This window comes from Sinocyclocheilus anshuiensis, unplaced genomic scaffold (assembly GCF_001515605.1).
Source record: "Sinocyclocheilus anshuiensis isolate Anshui unplaced genomic scaffold, SAMN03320099.WGS_v1.1 scaffold326, whole genome shotgun sequence".
Classification (NCBI taxonomy): Eukaryota; Metazoa; Chordata; class Actinopteri; order Cypriniformes; family Cyprinidae; genus Sinocyclocheilus; species Sinocyclocheilus anshuiensis.
Genome location: NW_015546098.1, coordinates 1,918,233 through 1,939,047, shown reverse-complemented (window position 1 = coordinate 1,939,047; position 20,815 = coordinate 1,918,233). Strand labels below are relative to the sequence as shown.

Sequence of the window (20,815 nt, the reverse complement as noted above, 5' to 3'; positions counted from 1 at the left end):
CTGACTCAATTAAATACTCCACCACATTGAATGGGAGTTTATCAATTGATTTGAGCTGTGGTAATGCAATAATCGAGAGAAACTCAATAGCACATTAACTCAGACTTGGACAGCATTAGCACACTGACTCACTCCTGAAGATAGCTTAATCGAGACCCATAAGCATATTGTTCATTTAGGCTTCACTTTAATAAAGATGGGCTTTCTCTCACCCCAGTCCAGGATCACATAACACATAGCAAGAGGAAGTGACTTTACCTCAATTCATCTAAAGCTTGACTTATTTTCTTGCAACTGCTCTGCCTCTAGACAACTGCCTCAAATAACTCCCTCAAATATGAGACCATGCAATAAGTCAGTCCTCATGATGTTCAGCTAACAATGGCATAAATATCGATGTAGAATTGGCTAAAAAAATGGAGTAACAAAACCAAAATAAAACAGCCAAGATATCTGTGTGGCTGAGCCTCTGTGAGTGCCATACAACCATTGCCTACCACATTTCCAATCTAAAATTAAATGTAATGTAGACAAGAAAACAAAAGAAAAAGACCTCAGGGATCCCAGGCCATGCAAAAGGGCTAAAAGTAACTTAAATAATCACCTAAATGTGACTGAGAAACAGATTGTACAATGTATTGTAGAGCTTACCAGCAGTGCCATGGTTGATGCAGTCAAAAAGGGTCCCTTTTCTTTAATTATTTAGTTCCCTATCCGACATTCTCCTGCAAGAAGTAAAAATAAATTCAATAGAGGGACCCTTTCTGGTGATAAAGGTATAGAGGAATGGACCACCAAAGCATCATCAACATTCAAGAGAGCAGCATGTGGTGGTCAACTGATAAGCATGGAAGAATATGCATGTGTTCACATAGCTGACTGTTAGTGTATTTTGCTTATTCATACAATATCAGACCAGTTCAATGTTTTAAGAAAGTTCTGACAGGAAACAATGAACTATTATCAATGATATCTTTAAAATGTCTAAGGGGGTAGCTAGTTGTATTTGGGGTAACCTTTAGCAATTATTAGAACTTGTTCATTGTGACTGTCATTTTTTATGCAGTTGATGATGCTTAAGTCGGCGGCTCCTTTTGCAGCATGTGACCATCCCTGGAAATTGCACCCTCACACTGCTCATAAGCTCTAGGCTGGCATAACTAATTGGCATCTAAACACACTTGCATGCTACATGATGTTATTACAATATGATATTATTGTTGTCTTAACTATAAGACACATTTATGCTACGCTAAGTCCCAGTGAAGTGGCTTGATGAGTGTTGACGTTTCCTATTAAAAGGATTCGTGAGTGCTACATAGAAAAAAAAAATAGCCAATAGTGTCTAGTTTACATCACAGCCTGGCAAAGATGCACTTGACAGAAGACACTTAATTTATTTCTGGAGGACTTCTTGCCACCACTTTTACCTACAACTCAATTTGAGCCGAGATTCGAGAACAGTGTTGATATGTCTCAGTGGTATGCTTTAAATTATTTGTATCTGTAAACTACTGTATGTTGTATCTATAGGCAACCTTTTGATTTTACATCAAAATAATAGTATAGCGAGCACACAACACTTTTACAGTTGCATTGCCTTTGCTTGCTTTTTAAAATGAATAAACTGCAGCCACTTCCTTCCTTCGCAAACAACTTACAGCTGGAAAACTCAATAAGGTATGCACATTTGAGCAGCCAAAAACACACAGACAACTCATGATTCACTACTTGCTAACTGCTATTAGTCTGAAATAATTGGTACTTATAACGGACTTCTTGTTCAAGAAAGTATTCAGTTGGACACATTTTTGGGGTCCCTGTCCTTAGAAGAGAGAGACTGTAAATTTTAAATCTTTATATTTTCTAAGCATTTTTTTAAATTTTTTTTATAATGTTTAGAAATACACTAGCTTATATGTTATCTCAAAGCTAATACGTAAGATATTAAAGGTCTTCATTAGGTCTTTAAAGGGTCTAAAAAAAGGTCAAATTAATATTAATAGCAAACGCAGAGACACAAAAGCTTTAATGGAACCAAGCAAACAATCCATTTCATTTAGTTTATTTTGACTAAAAATGGAAAAATCCAAAGGCCAAGCCCTAATACTGAATGGCGGAGAGTCTACCCTTTCATTTATCAGGTTAAGCCTTTCTGCCTCATTTCCTTCTCCCCTGCAACCCCATTTCAGGCCACAGCTAAGTTCTGCCCCTCAGTCGCCTGCTCCATCCCCCAACACCCCCTCCGCTCGCTCTGCATCCCTCCCTTTCGACCTCTAATGTGGCAGCCAAACTAATTTGCCCAAAGCTTGAGGCAGCTTCTCCTGAGAATCCTTTTTTTTTACTCTGCAGAGGAGGCGAGAGGTATGGCTCTTAATGTGTCTTGTCCCGAGAATGTTAATCATCTTTAGGATTTGATGGCCCTTTCGGTTCCTGCCAAGTGTGCACATTTGCGAAATGAGTTGTAATACTCAATTGCAAAGGGAAAGAGAGCCGCCCGCATTAACTGATGAGGTGCTTTGTTTTGTCTTTATCTTTTCCTCTAATGTGTTGTGGGTAGCTGAAGATCAGATCACTTTCTCTATGTCAAGGCCATCAATAGCTGAGAATATTCAACAAACACAAATGACAAAGTTTAGTCATAGTCTTGAGTGCTGAATTCTCTACGCCTGACATCATATGTCTGAACACCACAGGAAGAGAGGAGAGGAATGGGAAGATATAATTAACCTTCACTCTCCCTAACCACAGTTGGCTTGTGTGGGACCGTAGACTGAATATTAGCACACCATGGGAATCTGGAGCCAGGCAGACACTCAGGGTCATTTGCAACAGTGAGGGTAACATGAAAATAAAAATTCCCATATCACATCCCTGATATTTCATTACACTTTTTTTATTATTATAATAATTGCATCCTCTAGCCAATGTTTATTCATTTTAAAGAGGAAATGGATGCTTTTTTGAGATACCTGAACAGGATGCAATTTATCAAATCAACTTCTTATTCTGGGATGTCAAGAGCTCATTTAAAAGTCGGTGTGGCGAAGTCTGTTAACACTGAATTTAGATGCCACATCAGCATTTGTTATTTGGATTTTAAAACCATCTATGTTCAGACTGATATTCTATCTATCTATCTATCTATCTATCTATCTATCATCTATCTATCTATCTATCTATAATCCATCTATCCATCCATCCATCCATCCTCTTATCTATCTATCTATCTATCTATCTATCTATCTATCTATCTATCTATCTATCTATCTATCATCAGTTTGTGATGGATCCATTTCAAATTTGAATTTTTGGTAGACAAACAAATTGTTTGATGTGTAAAATTGTAAAATGTGTAATGTGTTATTTCATCCCAACTTGATTATTGTAACTCTCTTTTTACTTGTCTTAGTAATTCATCCTTGAAACATTTACAAGTGGTTTAAAATGCTGCTGCTAAGCTTTTAACTAAGTCATCAAAGAGATCTCATGTAACCACAATTTTAATTTCTTTACATTGGCTCCCTGTCAAATTTAGAATTAATTTTCAAATTCTTGTGATGGTGTTTAGAGCATTGCATGGTCAAGCCCCTGTGTATATAAAAGTGATGTTGCAACACTATAACTCCAGTAGGAATCTGAGATCCTCAAATCAGATCATGCTAGTTGTTCCACGTTCAAGATTATTAAATTATAATAAAACTTTAAATTATTGAATTAATTTTAATAGGCAAATTTTGGTAATGTAAAACGATGATACTGATGAGTATATATTTACATAGGAATGCGTATGGTTTACATATTAGAGAGTTTACAGTGACATGATTTTGTTTGAAAATATACATGAAATGATAATAACTGTGTATTATTAAATTCATTTTCATAACACAGAAGTGATGTTCTTCTTAACCCTACTGCATAATCTCTGATCTTAAAACGCACTGATATATCAGCAGGGGCATTGATCTGAATATCAATGAAAATATTTCTATCAAATACCATATTTAAATATTCTAATATCATATGAAATACATTAAAACTCACAGTTGTTTTAAGTGTTTTTTCCTACATGTATACTACTTACAGTACATAAACTCTGGTTACACTTCCTTTTACACTGTCCTTGTTACACGTTACTACATGTACTTACAAAAGTAATAAAAAGTATGCATAATTACATGCAACTAATTCTAAACCAATCCCTCATCCTAACCCTGACCATATAGTAAGTACATGTAGTTAATTCAGTACTTAATCGTATAATTACACTGTAACAAGGACACTGTAAATGAAAGTGTTACCTAAACCCTTTATGAATTTCAGTTCTTTGAGTTGGTCTGATTGATATCCCATATACTCAATCTGCAGGCTGCTCTGCTTTGGGCACTCTGTTTCTCTAGCCTTCTAGAGGAACATCCCCAAACCTTTGTTCTCCACTACTGCCGGCAGGGATGCCTCACATTAAAAACAAATCATTCTTCCCTCCACAGGCGGAAAGAAGTTACTGCAGCACTTCAGTACGAAAGCACAACAGTGGCTCACAAACATCTCGCTACTCAATTCTCTACTCTACTCTACTCAACAATGATGTTCACACTGTAACACTAATAAACAAACAGGGCTGGGAACAGGTGCCACTCCTCACAGGAACTCAACAAAAGCAGGGAAGATATCAGGGGTGGCTACACCTTAGCTTTTCAGTTGTAATTTCAAGTAAAGTGGAATAAATGTGCGCACACACACACACACACACACACACACATACACAAATGTAAATGAACATGCCTTCTATCATTTGTTATCTAAATAAAACTGTCACTTGTGACCAGGGAGGGTGAGAAGAGACAGGCTCTTATCTCTCTTTCCTCTGGAGTGAATGAGATGGATGAGGTTTCTTTCGCTCTCTCTCAAGTACTATAGAGATATAGTACTTAACTATGCCTAGAAGGCTCTCTCTGACATGGACTGCTCTGACACTGCTTTTGTCTCACTCCACATCAGTGAATTTTGACTTGAGATGGATTAATGTTTGAATGTGCATGTCTATCAAGCCTTTTTATATTTCTGTATTTTGCCACGTGATTCCTACTATTCATGGACTTCCTTGAGGTGGAGTAATTTTTAAATACTGCCTGCATTGATCTACAGTATGTAAGTGTGTAAGAGGGCCACTAAATGAAACTAATTAGTGTAACTTTCAGCTAAATTATATTACTACTAACTGTAAGTAACTTTGCGACAACAAGTCAGCTAACTCTCACTGGAGTATCAGTAGACTGTCATGGTTAGGGTTGGTAGAATATTTTGTCATGTACTTGCAAAGTTACTTATAATCAGTAGAATGTCCATCAAAATAAAGTGTGAGCAGATATTGAGCGGACAGTCGACTAATACTGTATTGACTGCTAGCTGACATGGAGTTGCAAAGTTACATGAAGTTAGTTAAAAGTGGACTATCAAAATAAAGTGTCCCCTCTTTTACTTGCAGAGCCAAAACAATTAGCTTTGGAGAGTCTACATTTGAGTGAAGACAGGTTTGTGGCTTGCCCTCTAGCATAAATGTATTCTGGGACTGTTTATGGTAAATGTGTTAACTAGCAGTGAGTGAAAGCTGCACCTCCTGATGCGCTAATGAATGCAGTGGTTTGACAAGCTTCAACCTCTGCTAATGTATGCATGTCTACCTGTGTGTGACAGGTGAGCAAGTACAGGTAAACAGCACATTAATGCATTAAATAAGTGTCTGCAGAAATGTACAATCAACACATGTTCTTCCTGTTAAAGCATAATTAGCCCCCGCAAACATGCAATAAAGAATGAAGATTAAACTGGTTCCCCAGACAGGTTATATCTCTATTATATGTAAAGTAAAAAATAAAGATTGAGGTCATGATGGAACTACATTTAAATGGACATCATTTGAAATAAATAATGCACTTAAAAAAATAGTATAGCATAGTATAGTGTAGTGAATTATGCATATTTAGTTTCATTATTGTTTAAAAAAAAAATAATATATACACATAATAATCTGCAGGTTTATAAGTTTACCAGTTATCATCATATTTACATCAGTGTACATCAGTTTCAGATTTCAATGGAAAATGAGTTATTTGTCTCACCTGTCTCTGCTCCGTCGGGAGGGGAAAGCAGCGTTGCATCCAGCCACAGTACACACATGCATCTCTTTTAGGTGCACATTCTTGTAATGCAGTTTGACACTGTATGAACTTTTAAAGCTCTTTTTGCAGACGTAGCAGATCTTGGGATCAGGACTGGAGCAGAGATCGCCGTCAGGGGATTGAGAAGGGAATTTTGGTGGGCTTGATCCATAGCTCATAGAGGAGATGAAACGTTCATGTAAGGCAGCCATGCTGGCAGCAGCGGCGGCGGCGGCAGCTGCCATTCCCCCATTGTAAAGGCTATATTGACCCATGCAGAACATGTCATACGTAGGATCATTGATCTCTTCCTTGATTTTGATAACAGGCTGGTGTTGGGAGGGTGGGGAATGGCTTTGGTCCTCCAAATCTTTCTGTAGGTGTCCCTCATCTTCTGCCCCCCGGTGTTCCTTGCTCATGTTTCTGTCTAGGGCAGGCTGATGTATGTCCGGGTCCATCAGCTCATCACGGTAGAGCATCTTGGATTCAGATGTCTCCGACTCATTTTCAAAGTCACGCTCATGATCTTGGTCCTCAGAGGTAAAGCTGTCAATACAGCGCAGGTCACCATGGCCTCTACTACCGTGACTCCCACTGCACTCTTCTTGGTCGGGATGGAGCATGCCTCTAAGGGCTAGACTGGGACTCATTTCATCGTGCAATGGAGACTGATGTCCACTACCCCCACAGTGATGAATGCTGCTGCTGCTGCTGCTGTTATTGTTGTTGTTGCAGTTGCCATTGACATTGTTATGGATGTTGGATGGCTGATGGTGGTGATGGTGACAGCTATCTTCATCATCATCATCTTTGTCCTCATAATCATCTGCCACATCTATCACTTCTTTCTCTATCTTTACTGGCATGCTGGACTTGCGAGGCTTCTTTTTAGGCATCGGGTCGAGAGTCACCGAATCTTGGGTACAGGGAGTTGTAGGCAGGCGATGAGAAAACATTGACGTTTCAGATACATACATGTTGTGGGAGCTAGCAGTTAACATCTGTTGCTGGTCCGTCAGAAATGTGCTGTTGGTTGTGGTAGGCAAAATTGGACTGGTGGGCAGAGAGACCGGGGGACTAACTAGGTCAGCGGGAGAGAGCAGTGTGCGATAGAAGGGTGGCACAGGTTGCACTGGCTGCACAGACTTCAGGGAAGGGAAAACAAGAGGGCTCTGCAGAGGGGAATGTATCATGGGGTCAAGAGGAGGTGTGGCAAAGCTTAGCGGTGGCCGCCTGGGGCTGGTCAGATTGAAGCCACTTTTGGCACTTGATATGACAGGTGTCGCTGTCCCAGAACTGGAGCGAATGAGGTCCTTGTCCCGGTTGTTCCTCAGCATGGGCATATGTAGCCGAGGATTGGGATTAGCACTATGGCGGTTACGACTTCGCAATGAGCTGAAGACCATGTTGCAGCCTTCAATAGTACAACGGTGCTTAATCTTCAGATGCACAGCATTGTAGTGGATCTTTAGCGTACCCTTATCATAGAAAGTCTTGCCACAGGAGTTGCAGCAGACACGACCCTTACGTGAGGTTGCACCCATACGACGCATGCGATGCATTTTGGAAGAGAAAGAAGAGTGTGTAATGGTTTTCGATTGTTCGTTCTTTTGGAAATGGTGATGGATCTGGTGGTTGTTCAGAGTGCTCGACTGTTGCTGCCCCTGCGCTTGCTGCGTTGGTGTCTGCGGTTGCTGGGACTGCTGTGTAGATGGTGTTGGAGAGATGGGGGAAGCTCTGTTGGATTCTGTCTTAGGTTCAATGGCGTTGGGTAAGGTCCCCATTGTTCCTCGACTGGGACTCTGACCGCTACGAAATGGTGAAAGGGACACTTCAGATTCACTGGTCTCCACTGGCTCACTCAGATTGGGTAGATTTGGCTCTCGCATTCTGAGACCTGAATGCTCCATGGTCAGTCCGTTTGGTGGCAGCCCTAACATGGGGGCTGACACTGGGTTGATGTACTGGAAGGGCAGCAAGAAGGCCAGACTGTTTGGGATGTTCTCAAAATGGTGAATGCTAGAGGGGCTGTTGCTCTCTAGGTGCGACAGAAGGCCAGGACTACGTGTGCGATTGTTGCTTTCAATGAAAGTTCTGATTCCAGAGTCAGTCTTTGATGAGGGCACTGTGACGGCCTGACCCTCCTTTTCCTGGATGGCCATCAGTTCCACAATAGACTTGGTTTCACCAAAGCGCAGAAACTGTTGAAGAGTGATGATCTCCTCTTCCCGGGACATTATAGTCCATCTGTCCAGAACTTTGCCTGCAGCATCCTAGAGGCCATATCAAAGAAAAGATAAAAACAAAAGAATAAATACTTATTTTTTTTCTGCATAGTGTCTGAGAAGATATAAGTGGTGGGTAGAATAAGATTAAGGGAATATCATCAACAAGAGCACACGTGAAACAATATATATAAAGACTGATAATAGCATTTTCAACTGACAATATCTAGGCTTCCTCCACCTTGTCTTTTCAGCCAACTATTAGAAGCTACCAGTGTTCATTTATTAGCTGCAGACAAGACATCAATCTATTTGGTGCATGACAACGAACAAAACTTCTCAGAAGATAAACTTCTCAGAGAGGACAGCTGCCTCTTTCACAATTATCCACTGATTACTGACAGATTGTAAAGGGAGTAATAATATCTGCCTTGAATTTTATGTCAAATGTAGTTTTAAAATATATCAGTTTATCAAAGGGTAGTTTCACAACTTCACAAAAGCTAAATAAGTCAATTTTAAAACAATTTTAATTTTGGTGGCGGCAATGTTGGACATAAAAAAATAAGCAGCTCATGTTTATTTAACTATGTCTTTAAAGAAGCCTTGGTGGTGACAGCAATCTTGCATTACATTTATTAGGCAGGATGCAGATCAGTATTACCTGAGCTTTATGTTAATTGGAGTTTAGAGGACGCATGTCTAAAACTAGACTAAATATTAACGAAGGCATTCTTTATCAAGAAGATGGTGTCAACGTATATACTTATATACTGTTTGCCTTCAGGCACACAAGTCTGAAATGATGTAAATCTCAACATATCATAAACTGGCCTAGGTTGGTTGGTTTGTTTATTTATTAGATATTAATTAATTCATTCATTTTGCAGAAACAGATCCATGGGATGTGGGAAGTTTCCATCTTGAGAGAGCAGCATTGCTCCAGGAGGAAAAATAAGCAGCACTTCCAAGGAGCTTGTTCTTCAGCCAGCATTCAAAGTAATGGTATTATTAACCACTGAAAAATAAAACAGTTTGAGCTTTACACTCTTGCCCACTGCCAGACGCTGAGACATGGCAAGAGATTCTGGGAATGGAATCTTGGCAGCATTTTTTCAGTGTTGTGGTCAGGCTTGTAACTTTGATACATAAAAATTGTGTTCTGTCCCCTCTCTGGTACCTGCATTATTTGACTCTGAAGTATGTTTCCTGACATTACGTTACTGTGCTTCCTAAACGCTACTGAAATGCGAAAATGAGAATAATATGTTTGAAAATGAATCAACTGTTATATATTGCCTTACCACCGAAATCATCTTCATGTGACCAAGTAGACTTTTAAAGCCATGTAGAGTAACAGGCATTTCATGTATTATTTATAAACCGTCTGTAAATGTTCATTGGTATTTGGCTGTGATGTTTATGAATGGCACTTCCAGTTTAAGGGGATAAAAGATTAGTTTGCTCTTCTCATACGTGATCCAATTTACCCTTGACACAGAACAAGGCAACATCAAGGGAGCAATGGTTGTTCTGATGACAATTAGAGATGACACAAGGCAAGGCTTTCTCTGCCCGAGCCTGCTAGGTTCTATGAATGATAAATGGATACTCTGGATTTTAAGAGCTGTAAAAATCAACAGCACAAAGCACAAAGGGCCTTTAAGGCGCAGACAGAGAATAAATGTTTAAAGACAGTGGGAGAGTTAGAGAATGAAAGAAAATGAAGAAAAGAGCAGATAGTAAGAGAGAACGAGAGGTGGGAATACAGAATGGTTTCACAACAGCATGGCCTCAGAAATGTAAGCAAGTTAAATTCTTCAGAGACAGCACATCAATAGTCACTGGGGTATTTGTTGTTAAATATACATTAAAACATTTTACACTTTCATTCCGTGTTTGAGTATGAGTTTAGCCTGGAGGTAAGACTTTAAATTTCAGCCTCAACAATATAATTTTATATGGCACTGTGGTTTGAACTCCTGTATTTCAATTTGATGCAAGTAAAAGGGAAAAAAGCAAATTACAAAGTGAATTTTTAAATGGTCCTAAAAAATGCTTTAAAAAATAAATACTGTGTGGAATATTTAAGCAATTCTCTCCTTAGTTTTGTTCTTTCTGTCTATTTTCTTACTTCTAGATGTTCATTACCTTCCTTCAGTCTTTACATTTCTAAAATGCATGTCATGCATATTCACACAAATGGTCTGCTATAAGTCTGCTAAAGAATATCAGAAAAGTACCTATTTGAGTACATCTGATGAACTTTTTTTTATTTACATACTCTCTAAATCATAAAAATAATTTTTTAAATGTCTACTTAACATCTGACAGGAAACATTTTAGATATGTATGGCATATGAGCAAACGGACACATCATATCTGTACAAATTTGTAATGACAAGAGGGTGATTAAATGATGACAGAATTTTAATTTTTTTGGAGAATTATCCCTTTAATGTTTCTTTTTTTATTATTAACATGGAATTAGGGGCACATGACTGCATTCTGAGTTGTTGCCTTGCATCATGTTCGTCACCAATCAACTGTATGAAATTTAAGATGGATAGTTAGGTTTGGGGCAGGTGCGTGAAATGCATTAACCATTTTAACACAATATTTTCACCATAACTAATTCATTGAATTAATCTGTTAAATTGACATTGTGTGTGTGTGTGTGTGTGTGTGTGTGTGTGTTTGTGTGTATTATTGCACATTAAAATCGAGATGTTCGTGTATGTGTGTGCTCCCTGGCTGGAGTGTAGCTGAAAACAGCCTGATTTTAATCACTGATCACAGGCTCGTTTCTAACACCGTCCTCTATCTCTTCTCACACAGTGAGTCCATTTTCAGTGCAGTGTGTGCTATTAGGCTTGCAGCGAGGAGATTGAATGCCCCACAATGTTGTTACATCTTTGAAATACTGTCCCAGTTCATAATGATACGTTAGTGACTGGTTCAATTGGGTGGAGTTGGTACAAGGAATAAGATTAACTTTAATAATCCAAAAGCAGGTGTTGTTTACTAACTGTTTGCTAAGGTGTTGATATCTCACTATAAATGCTCAGAGCAGCCTGAGAGCAGCCAGAGTACAGTTATTTTCAAACAGTGTCATTTGCATTCGCGAGTTGACCTTCGACCGTTTGGACTGCTGCCACTATTCAGCACTGTGCTTTTCAAACAAATGTGACATGGCCAAGTATCACTTATGAGTTTATCTCATTTTTTCACAATTTTCAATCAGAGTATAAAGCAAGAGAAGACATTAGACTGTAATGTTTAGCAAATGGAGCTGGTTAGAAACGCTTGGGCCAGCCAGCTGTCATGATACAGGTCACAGACTGCGCTCTGTGTAAGAGAGGCTACGCAAACACACCCATCCACACTTCCAGAGACGTCTGGATCCGAGAAACCAAAGCTACAGAAAAACTCCAGACTGTGTGAAAAGGTTCTGTTTGGAGACAAACATCATGTGCTTTTGGTTACATTTAAGAACCTTTCATTGTTGTGATAGCTCTTTCCCATGCCTATATTTTATCAAGCATTCAGTTCTCGATTCAAGAAATATTATACTGGATGGAAACCAAAACTAAAGGGGGTGCTACATTAAGATTGACTGTTACGATAAAATATTAGTATGTCTGCCCACAAATCAGCCTCAGGTCTTTAGCCAACTCCCGTGCATTAGTCAGGCAACAAACCTGCCATTAGAAGCACTTTTACACCAAGGCACTCATCTCCCAATTAGCTTAATGTTGCTTCTATCTATGCATTCTGCAGATTTGCCATACTCAAATGAAATCTCATTAGAAGCGTCCCCCACGCCCCCCACGACGCTGTGATGGATTACGCTGTCATTACACATCCCTGACTCCTTTACATAATGTGGCTGAACGCTGTTTGTGAGGTTAAAGACAATTAGTTAATAATTATAGCATTAAGTCACAGGTCTCATCTATCCATGGGGCAGTCAGCAAACGTGTCAGCGGTGATGGCTGTATTTATCTCACTGCTGCTGGTGTCACTTACTGCAACCCAGTAATGATGCTAGAGGCTTGAGCTTTGTAAACGGTCTCTGAGGACAAGCAAAAGATGGCCACATATTCACCATGCCAATGGTGTCGGCATAAAAAAGTACTCAGTTATGCAGTTATTATAGTAACATCCCCTAGTCTTGTGTTAAAGGCTGAAGATTAAGCCACTGAATAAAGTCCTTATGACAATCATCACTCATCATAGTCGTGGGATAGTTAAGCTTGAAGAAATATACTACTGTGGGTACAGAGTAAGAACAGGTAAACGCACAGATCACTGCACACCACCTTTTCTCTGATACGAGTGCAATATTCAGATTTTCTGTTGTATTTCTCGAAAAATATTTTTATTTGTATTTTTTATTTGTTTGATCAAAATACATTTGCTTCTGCCTATGCCTCAAACAGAACTAACATTTCGAAAAACATCTAATTCGCCATGGACAATTGGTCTGGGAACCACATTGATCCAGTGACTCCCAGCGGACACAACAGAAATTCACTATTGATCAAGGGCTAGCTATCATATCCCAGAACCAAAAATCCCTTCCATCCCCTGTGTTCACTACTTCAAGGGAGGTTAAGCAGAGGTTTCCCTGTGATCTTAGAAGGTCTTGAACCCATGAATTGCTCAGTATTCTACTTTCTGACCTTTTTTATTTTAAGCACTGAATAATTGAGTAGGGAAGTGGCAAAAAAGGGGGAAAGGCTCAGTCAAAGCCCAGTGCCTGGAGCCATGACATCAGAGGGAGAGCTCACCAGAGTCTGTGTAACTCTCATTGGTCAAATAGTGCCTAATGATTATCATACAGCCCTCTATTCTTGGATGGGCAAATGTGGACATGCAATGTAATATAGCGAATCATAGTGTTCAGTTGTACTAAAATGTGCAAAGGTACATGGCATTAGTGAGGTGTGTGGCTCAGCCATCCAGTGATACATATCATTTATCTGACACATATGAAGTAATTGTGAAAGAAGAAAACATCCAGACCTCCTGGTTAAACCATAATCACGAATGACTGCTCATGATCTCTGGGAAAATTGGTATGCACTGACCAAGCTGAAGAAAACCTCAGCGTCCAAATAAAGTGTGGCATATTATACACGCGCACACATGGCCCACTGAGCATATTCATATTTTCTATAATTTGGAACAGGTCTACTCTAATTGCATTGCCTTGCGTTGTCTCTATGCAGAACACAGGCTAAAAATATATCCCACATACACCATAATCCTGATGATTTTGAATTTTCAGACATATTTGCTAAATCTAATTGGAAAGAAAAAAAAGAAAATGAATGAATTAATCTTTATTGTCATTGTATGCACCAGTGGTACAGAACAACGAAGTAGTGTTAGCAGCTCTTTAAGACACCATGCAGATAATATGTAGAGAACAATAAGTAATACATAAATAGGTAAAAGAAACATAAACAGTATAAACAGTATAAACTCTAAACTGTAGAACAGCAACAGTAGTGTAATAAAGCGAGTCAGACGTCCACCTTATGTACAAAGGCATCCAAGTGTGACAGAAACTGTGGATTATTATTTTCGTTGCTATGAGATTCCCTGTGTAGCATCTAACTGTGGAATGTGAGCTTAAACCCTTGTCAACGTTCTTACTGTTGGAGAAAAAGAAAGTACAAAATGGTAATCGTGGTTGTGTCTGAATCATTGTCATTGCTGATGTGGGGCAACATTCAGGTGCAGAGGAACTGAGGGAAAAGAATTGGTTCCATTTAATTAAAGAGGATTTCTGTGATCTCCCTCTGTGAGGGAATGGGATGGATTTGCTGATCTGGGAAGCAGATGTTAGGTGGACACGGAATTCTTTAGGGAGAACAGTGGGAGTGCATGAGAAATGTCCCGTCTGAGGGTCTTCGGTGTCTTTTTTATATTCTTTTTCATATCACATCTTTCTTTCTTTCGCTCCAGTGATTCCCAGCTAATGCCTGAAAAAGGTGTAACATATGCTTACAATTTGCTTCTTGGCTGTCGTGTATCGTATCAGTGTGATACTAGGAGGTATTTTACATTACTGTTATCATTTAGAGCAATGCTTGCACCTCTTACTCGAAAGCTATTATATTGTTGCTATTAAAAATAAGTCAAAGAGCAACCTTCAAAAGATTAGCTCAGCTGGAAGGAGAACAGATGAAAACATGGAGAAGATATGTATGTGTTCTTACTTCTTGCTTTAGACAAAATCTATGCCTCTTTGGTTGCAAGTCAAACAAAACTATTTTATATCCCCTCTCTGATCCTAATTTGACTGTGAGGTAAGCCAAGTGTTTTACATTTGGTGGCTTAAGAATCTATAGCACTCTCTCTCTCTCTTTCAAACACACAAACCATTAGAGAGGTTATGCACAAACTGGCGCTGCCACGGTGCATGCAGGCGAAAAGAATAAGCTAATGGACTCTTTGCCTAATGTGATAAGAGCCATTATTGACATGCTGCCAGGAAGATGCAAGACCATTAGCTCAGAGGTGGCTTTTCCCTTCCCCTGTCTGCTTCAGCAGCATCTCTTGAGCTATTCCTGTCCGCAGGCCTCTAGAGATAGAGCTCACAGACCCACAGCAAGCACAGCTCTTGTGACTGTCACCAGCAGCATTATTTACTGCTGACGCACACATACAAATGCTTCTGAGAGTGAACGGAAATAAGGTGGAGGGGCCGGAGGTTCAGCTAAACAGAGCCATTAAACAGGGATCTTGGTAGATGTCAGTAATTTGCCTAAGCAGATCTCTGGAAGGATGGATATTACCACCAGTGCTGTGTGGGTAGGGATCAAAAGAATAACAAGAAGCTGTATTAGGGTTTTGGGAAGACATAGGTCTAGAATCAGACCAATCTACTTCTGCTTACAGACATGAATATGCTGTAATTACTGCCTGTGAAAATGAACGTAATTAACATCATGTATTGCTGCATCTGTCTGTCTGTCTACAACACGTGACAGCACAGAAACCCCTATCCACTACGAGAACCAGCAAACCAGAAATAGACCAGACTTGTGGGGTTGACAGGTGTGAACTACTATGCTTTATCATCAAAATAAATACATAAATAAATATAAAAATTATAACAGTGAGGTGGACATTTTGTGTCAACCAATGCTGAAACACTGCTTACTCAATTGAAATAAGTCCGTGGAGCTTTCCATTATGGACAGTGGGCCAAATGTGTTTATCTTCACTTCTTCAAAGATTATAAAACGTTTTCAGATAACTCTGAACTATGCATTTTAGCATAACTGACTAATAAACACGTGTTTCAATCTATGTTACGGTTGACTTCAACTTTGTGTAATTTCTGTTCATACAAACACCTTCTTTCATATTTCTATCTATTCATATCCCCACCTCTTTTCAAACATTTCTTTAGCATATATTCATTAAATACTGTTTCTCCAAAAATGAGCTGCTGATTTTGTTAAAATCTGAAAGTTGTCCCATATGCTAATTTGTGCTTAATGCTTTGATTCCCCCCGTCTGAGTTTTTAAATGCGTGGGGAATGAAAGAACTTCATGTCACATTTTACAGCAGACACAGTGTAGGTTATTATTACTTCTAAAAGATCACCACCATAAACATGAATGTGTATGAGCTATAAATTGGTATTCTGGTACTACAGTGATTATTTGAATGATTATTTAAAGAAAAACAGCAGTTCACACAATATTTTCAACCACATGCTTTTTTATGTTACAAACATTCAAATGATTACTACATGTACTATAATAATCATTTTCTGTTTGTATACAAACACTGATGTTTCATGGTAAACTAACAATTTCAACAGTAAAACAATACCCTATTCAAGCATTTTACTCTTATAAATATATGTAACCAAATGGACTTCTTCTCATGCCTATTTCCTGATTACTAGTGTAGGGTTTTCATGCTTTCTGGGACAAAAAGTAGAAAGCATTTTTTTTTTTTTTGTAAATTAAAAAAAAAAAAAAAGAAATTTTGTTTGACCATCAAAAGACAGTTCCTAAATTATTAAAAAACAACTTGAAGTGAGAAAAAAGTAATTGAAGACTGATGCAATAAATATAGCATGTGACCAATTTTACCTTTTGTGACAGTCACAATTTTATTTATTGGCCTAAGCTCCTGGATCACCCTCTATAATCCTTTGCACAGCACTCAGCTAGCACATATCCAGTTTCTGCTGTCCCAGGGGCTTCTGGGAGATGGAGTCACTGAAGCACGCAGCCTTGCCTGACAATCAAAGTGAAAAGTCATGCCAAGGTGCAGAAAGGGGAGTGCCTGTATCCGGAGGGAGTCGACACACTACATCACTGAGCTGCAGCCACTGTACTCAAGAGCCATTAAGCCCGAGTCCTTCTCTCTCCGGCCCTCCCTCGTTTCCCTTTCAAGAGTCCCTCTGGTCGAAGGCAGGTACAAATGGCTGTTTGCTGTACAACTCCCTCAACGTGTTTGTATCAGCTGCTGCCTCACTAACAGCATGTAAAACAAAAAGAGATCATAAATGGTTCCAGTGGAGATGGAAGTTTACAAAGTAAAGACATGGGAGTGCCATTAGAACCCACTCCATATGCCACCCTCACACTTTTACACTTTCACAATTAGTCATGTGCTTTTCTTAGTACCTCGCAGGCCTATTCATTTTTCAAAACTTTTCAGACACAACAGAGTCTGTGGAGTAAATTATGTCCATTGCTGTGCTCCATAATGAAAAAATATGCGAGTTATTCTTGTTTTGTAAAAGATATTTGGTTTCTTTAAAAATTCCGATACTTTATTGAAAAAGAGTAAATGAGTGAAAAGGGGGAAATATACACAGTGTTTTGGGGATATTAGTGCATTTTGAAAGAGATTTTCTGCTGTGTCAATTCAGGAAAGAGTATTTTGTTCTAATTGTATACTCTCTGAAACCACCTAAACACACACACATTCTTCATGTCTTTCTCTGTCATACACACACAGGCTCATCTTACTTTTTTTAAAAGAATACATTCACATGACATTTCAGAGAGCAATGTGAGAAATACAGTGAAGAAAAAAAAAAAAAAAAAACTTGCAGCATCTCTGAACTTGACAAAATGACTAAATTTGTCCAAACGAAAGGCAATCAAAGGCATACTGTAAAGTACAGTTAGCCTTGCACTCATTTGATAAGGATGTCATCCATATGGCTGGAAGTGAGAAAGACAGTGTGATCATCAGGATGTCAGAGCTGCTAACTGTCACCAGCTGGGCTGAAGACTGAACCCCAGGTCTCTCTCACACCTTGGCCTGTCTGTCAGGATAACAGTGCCTCTATGTCTCTGTGGCATTTTGAATCAGAGACATATTTCTCGCCTCTAATTAGTGTGCAAAGCTCCTTGGGGCAATCAGCGCAAGGTTAATTGGAGCCAGCCGGAAACACCCTGGCGAGAAGCGGCGTAGAGCTGTCTCTCATCATAGATTGTCACCCAAAGGGATCTCCCCTGAGCACGGCACACGCACCAAAGCCCTTCCCTTATCTCTCACAATAAAAGATCAGAGAGAAACAACAGCACACTGCTCTCTGTATCGCCCGCTCTCATCCTGACACGCGTGTGCAATATGTGAATGTGATAGCATGTTCTCGCTGCAGAAACACTGCCTGACACTGGAACAGCTCTGGGTTTTATTTTTTTGTTTTTGGTCTGGGCTTAAATACCACTGTAATTTGTCCTCTTTCACTAAGAGAAATAAGGAAGAAAAACATATATATAAATAAATACTATATTGTTTATAGTATATGTTTTTGTTCTCTCTGAAGGTGACAGAAGATCACTAAATTATACAAAAACATACAAAACATGTATTTGTTACAAATCAGAACAGTGTTATTTTAGTATCACTATTTTTATATGTTCTGTTTTCATGTTAATTTTAGTTGAAGTTTTAGTTTTTTTGTGTGTTTTAATTTTTTTATTTCAAAATGTATTTTATTTCAAGTATCTTTTTAAATGTTTTTAGTTCTATTTTACTATAAAAACCCTGAATCATGTATTGTTTTTTATATTCTTAATAATGTATTAACAATGTAAAGGCACAATAATTATAAATAAGTCTATAAACCCCTACAATTCTGCCGTCACATGCTGCTGGAGTTAAAATAAGGATATTTATCCATCTTTATAGATGACTGTAAAATCTCCAATACATGCTTCAAATTCTTGTTTTATTTTAACAGGCTGTATTTTTTTTCGAGTTAGCCTATGTGATACATTTCCAGCCACAATTAGTGTGCTTGTAAAAGGGCTTTACTGGTTTGGTTAGATCAGGAGACATTTCATTTCTCACTGAACAAGACAAGCTCAGTTCCTTCTCAAGAAGAACTTTTATTAGCAGCATGACTAAATTGGCTAAAAACTTTTTTGTTAGCTAATCATGTACATTTTTTTATTTGTTTATTGGTTGGTTGGTTGGTTTAAACAATTATTAATTAGCTACACGGGTAAAATCAGTATCACACATGAGTAGCTTGAGGTGTAAATAAAAGTCCTAAATCTCTGATGGAAAATAGTCGGGATTTATTGGGGAAATGCAGTTTGTGTATCATCTGAATCAGCGGATTACCTTGTTTAATTTGCTTTGTAATTTCTTCTCAAAATGTTCCCCTAAAATATCACGCTTGACCAGAGGGGGGGTCCAATCTCATTCTACTGCTTTCACAAAAAATGCACAAAATGGTCCGTTCACACTATTAACTATCATTCTAAACTTAAAAGAATAGTAAAGTCTGCGCCGCAGCTATAATGATAACAGCACAGAGGAAGAATATCGTTGGAATCAATTTCAGAATATTTTTTCAGAATCCATCCTGCTTTAAAGAGCTCGAGCGTTTAAAGCAGCAGAAGACAAAACTGCAGTGTGTAATTAGAATAAACAAATATTATTGTGCATTACCGTCGACGCTAATATAGTCAGCATTATAGTTATCTTTATAGTTCTCATCTTTGGTGTGAACGGGTTTACACTCTTACGGTTATTATGGCTACTATATATTTTTCTCCTCCTTACTGTGGCTGTGTATTTATTTAGTCTCTGTCTATTTACACTAAGTCTGCGTCAGCGGAGATGAGATGAACGTATCTCTAAAGAGGGCTCCTCTCTGATACTGTATGAAGTAGAGAAGGAGAAAAACCTGAGATCTAGGAGAGAGACATGGCAACATTTCTAGGTTCATGCACAGCCTCTCCTTTGACCTACACATTGTCAACAGTATGTATGCAAGGGATGAATTCCTCCCTTATGTCCAAATGTTCTCACACATAGTCTCAGAAACACACTTCTGATCATGCAGTTCATTCACACACGAGAGGGCCTCTACGCGTTTCTCTCGCTGTAAGTCCACTCCCTTTCTGTCTTTGCATTGTTACTCAACCAGCTGTTATACTCTAGAACTAAAGCATGATAGCTTAGCCTCTTGCATGCTATAAAATATACACAGTTTGTTCTTATTCAAATTCCTTTGCCTTTTTCATCAATGAACTGACTTTAGCTGGAAAATGACTGCTAGTTATTGTCTTCTTGCATTATTGACAACCTATTTTCCTGTTTGACACTGTAAAGCTGTATTGTATAAAGCGCTATAGAAACTTGACTGGCTTTTCCTGAAATACTGGCAGTAAGTTAAAATCATTGATACCACTTTGACGTTTAGGTCCTCTTATTGATGCTCTGTTAACAGATAACATTAGCACGGTCACACATTAACACTGTGTTAGCGACAGCGTGCGTTGCCTGACACGCGACCATGTTTACCGCTAATGAGCGGAGTGCCACTAGGGGCCAGGCAGCGGACATTTTTGCTTTAATCTGTAAATCACGTGAGGGGAAGTGCGTTCCTCAGAGGAGATGGAGCGCAGCCTGGCATAATGTCTTGAAGATGTGTTTGATAAGAGCAGCATTCAAGTTCTGAAATAAACACTAATCAAATGTGCTAACATTTTTAGTGACTTTTTTCTTTTCATTCTGCTTCATTCTTCAATGTGATCAACGATATCCTATTATTTAGCTAATTATTGTACTGGATTGTGAGTGTGTGTGTGTGTGTGTGTGTGTGTGAGTATGTGTGTGTGTGTGTGTGCCTGTTTTTCTATTCTGGTGGGGACTTAAACCTAAATACACACAGACTCATGGGGACTCGTGTCACGGTGGGGATCTAAATTGAGGTCCCCACGGGTAAACAAGCTAATAAATCACACAGAATGAAGTTTTTTGAAAATCAAAAAATGCAGAAATACTGTACGGTCTGTACAGTAGAAAAACCATTACGCCTATGGAGAGTCCCCACAAGGATAGCAAACGAGACATGTGTGTGAGTGAGTGAGTGAGTGAGTGAGTGAGAGTGTGTTTGTGTGTGTGTGTGTGTTCGTGAG

At 38.9% G+C, this 20,815-nt stretch overlaps 1 protein-coding gene across 1 annotated transcript in view; it reads right to left on the bottom strand.

Annotated features, from left to right (window-relative positions):
• The window catches only part of LOC107700330 (zinc finger protein basonuclin-2-like), a 115,285-nt gene that overhangs the window by 4,592 nt on the left and 89,878 nt on the right, over positions 1–20,815 (bottom strand). The window contains 1 exon segment of the mRNA XM_016501960.1: positions 6,123–8,434. Within this exon segment, the coding sequence (XP_016357446.1) occupies positions 6,123–8,434 (2,312 nt within the window).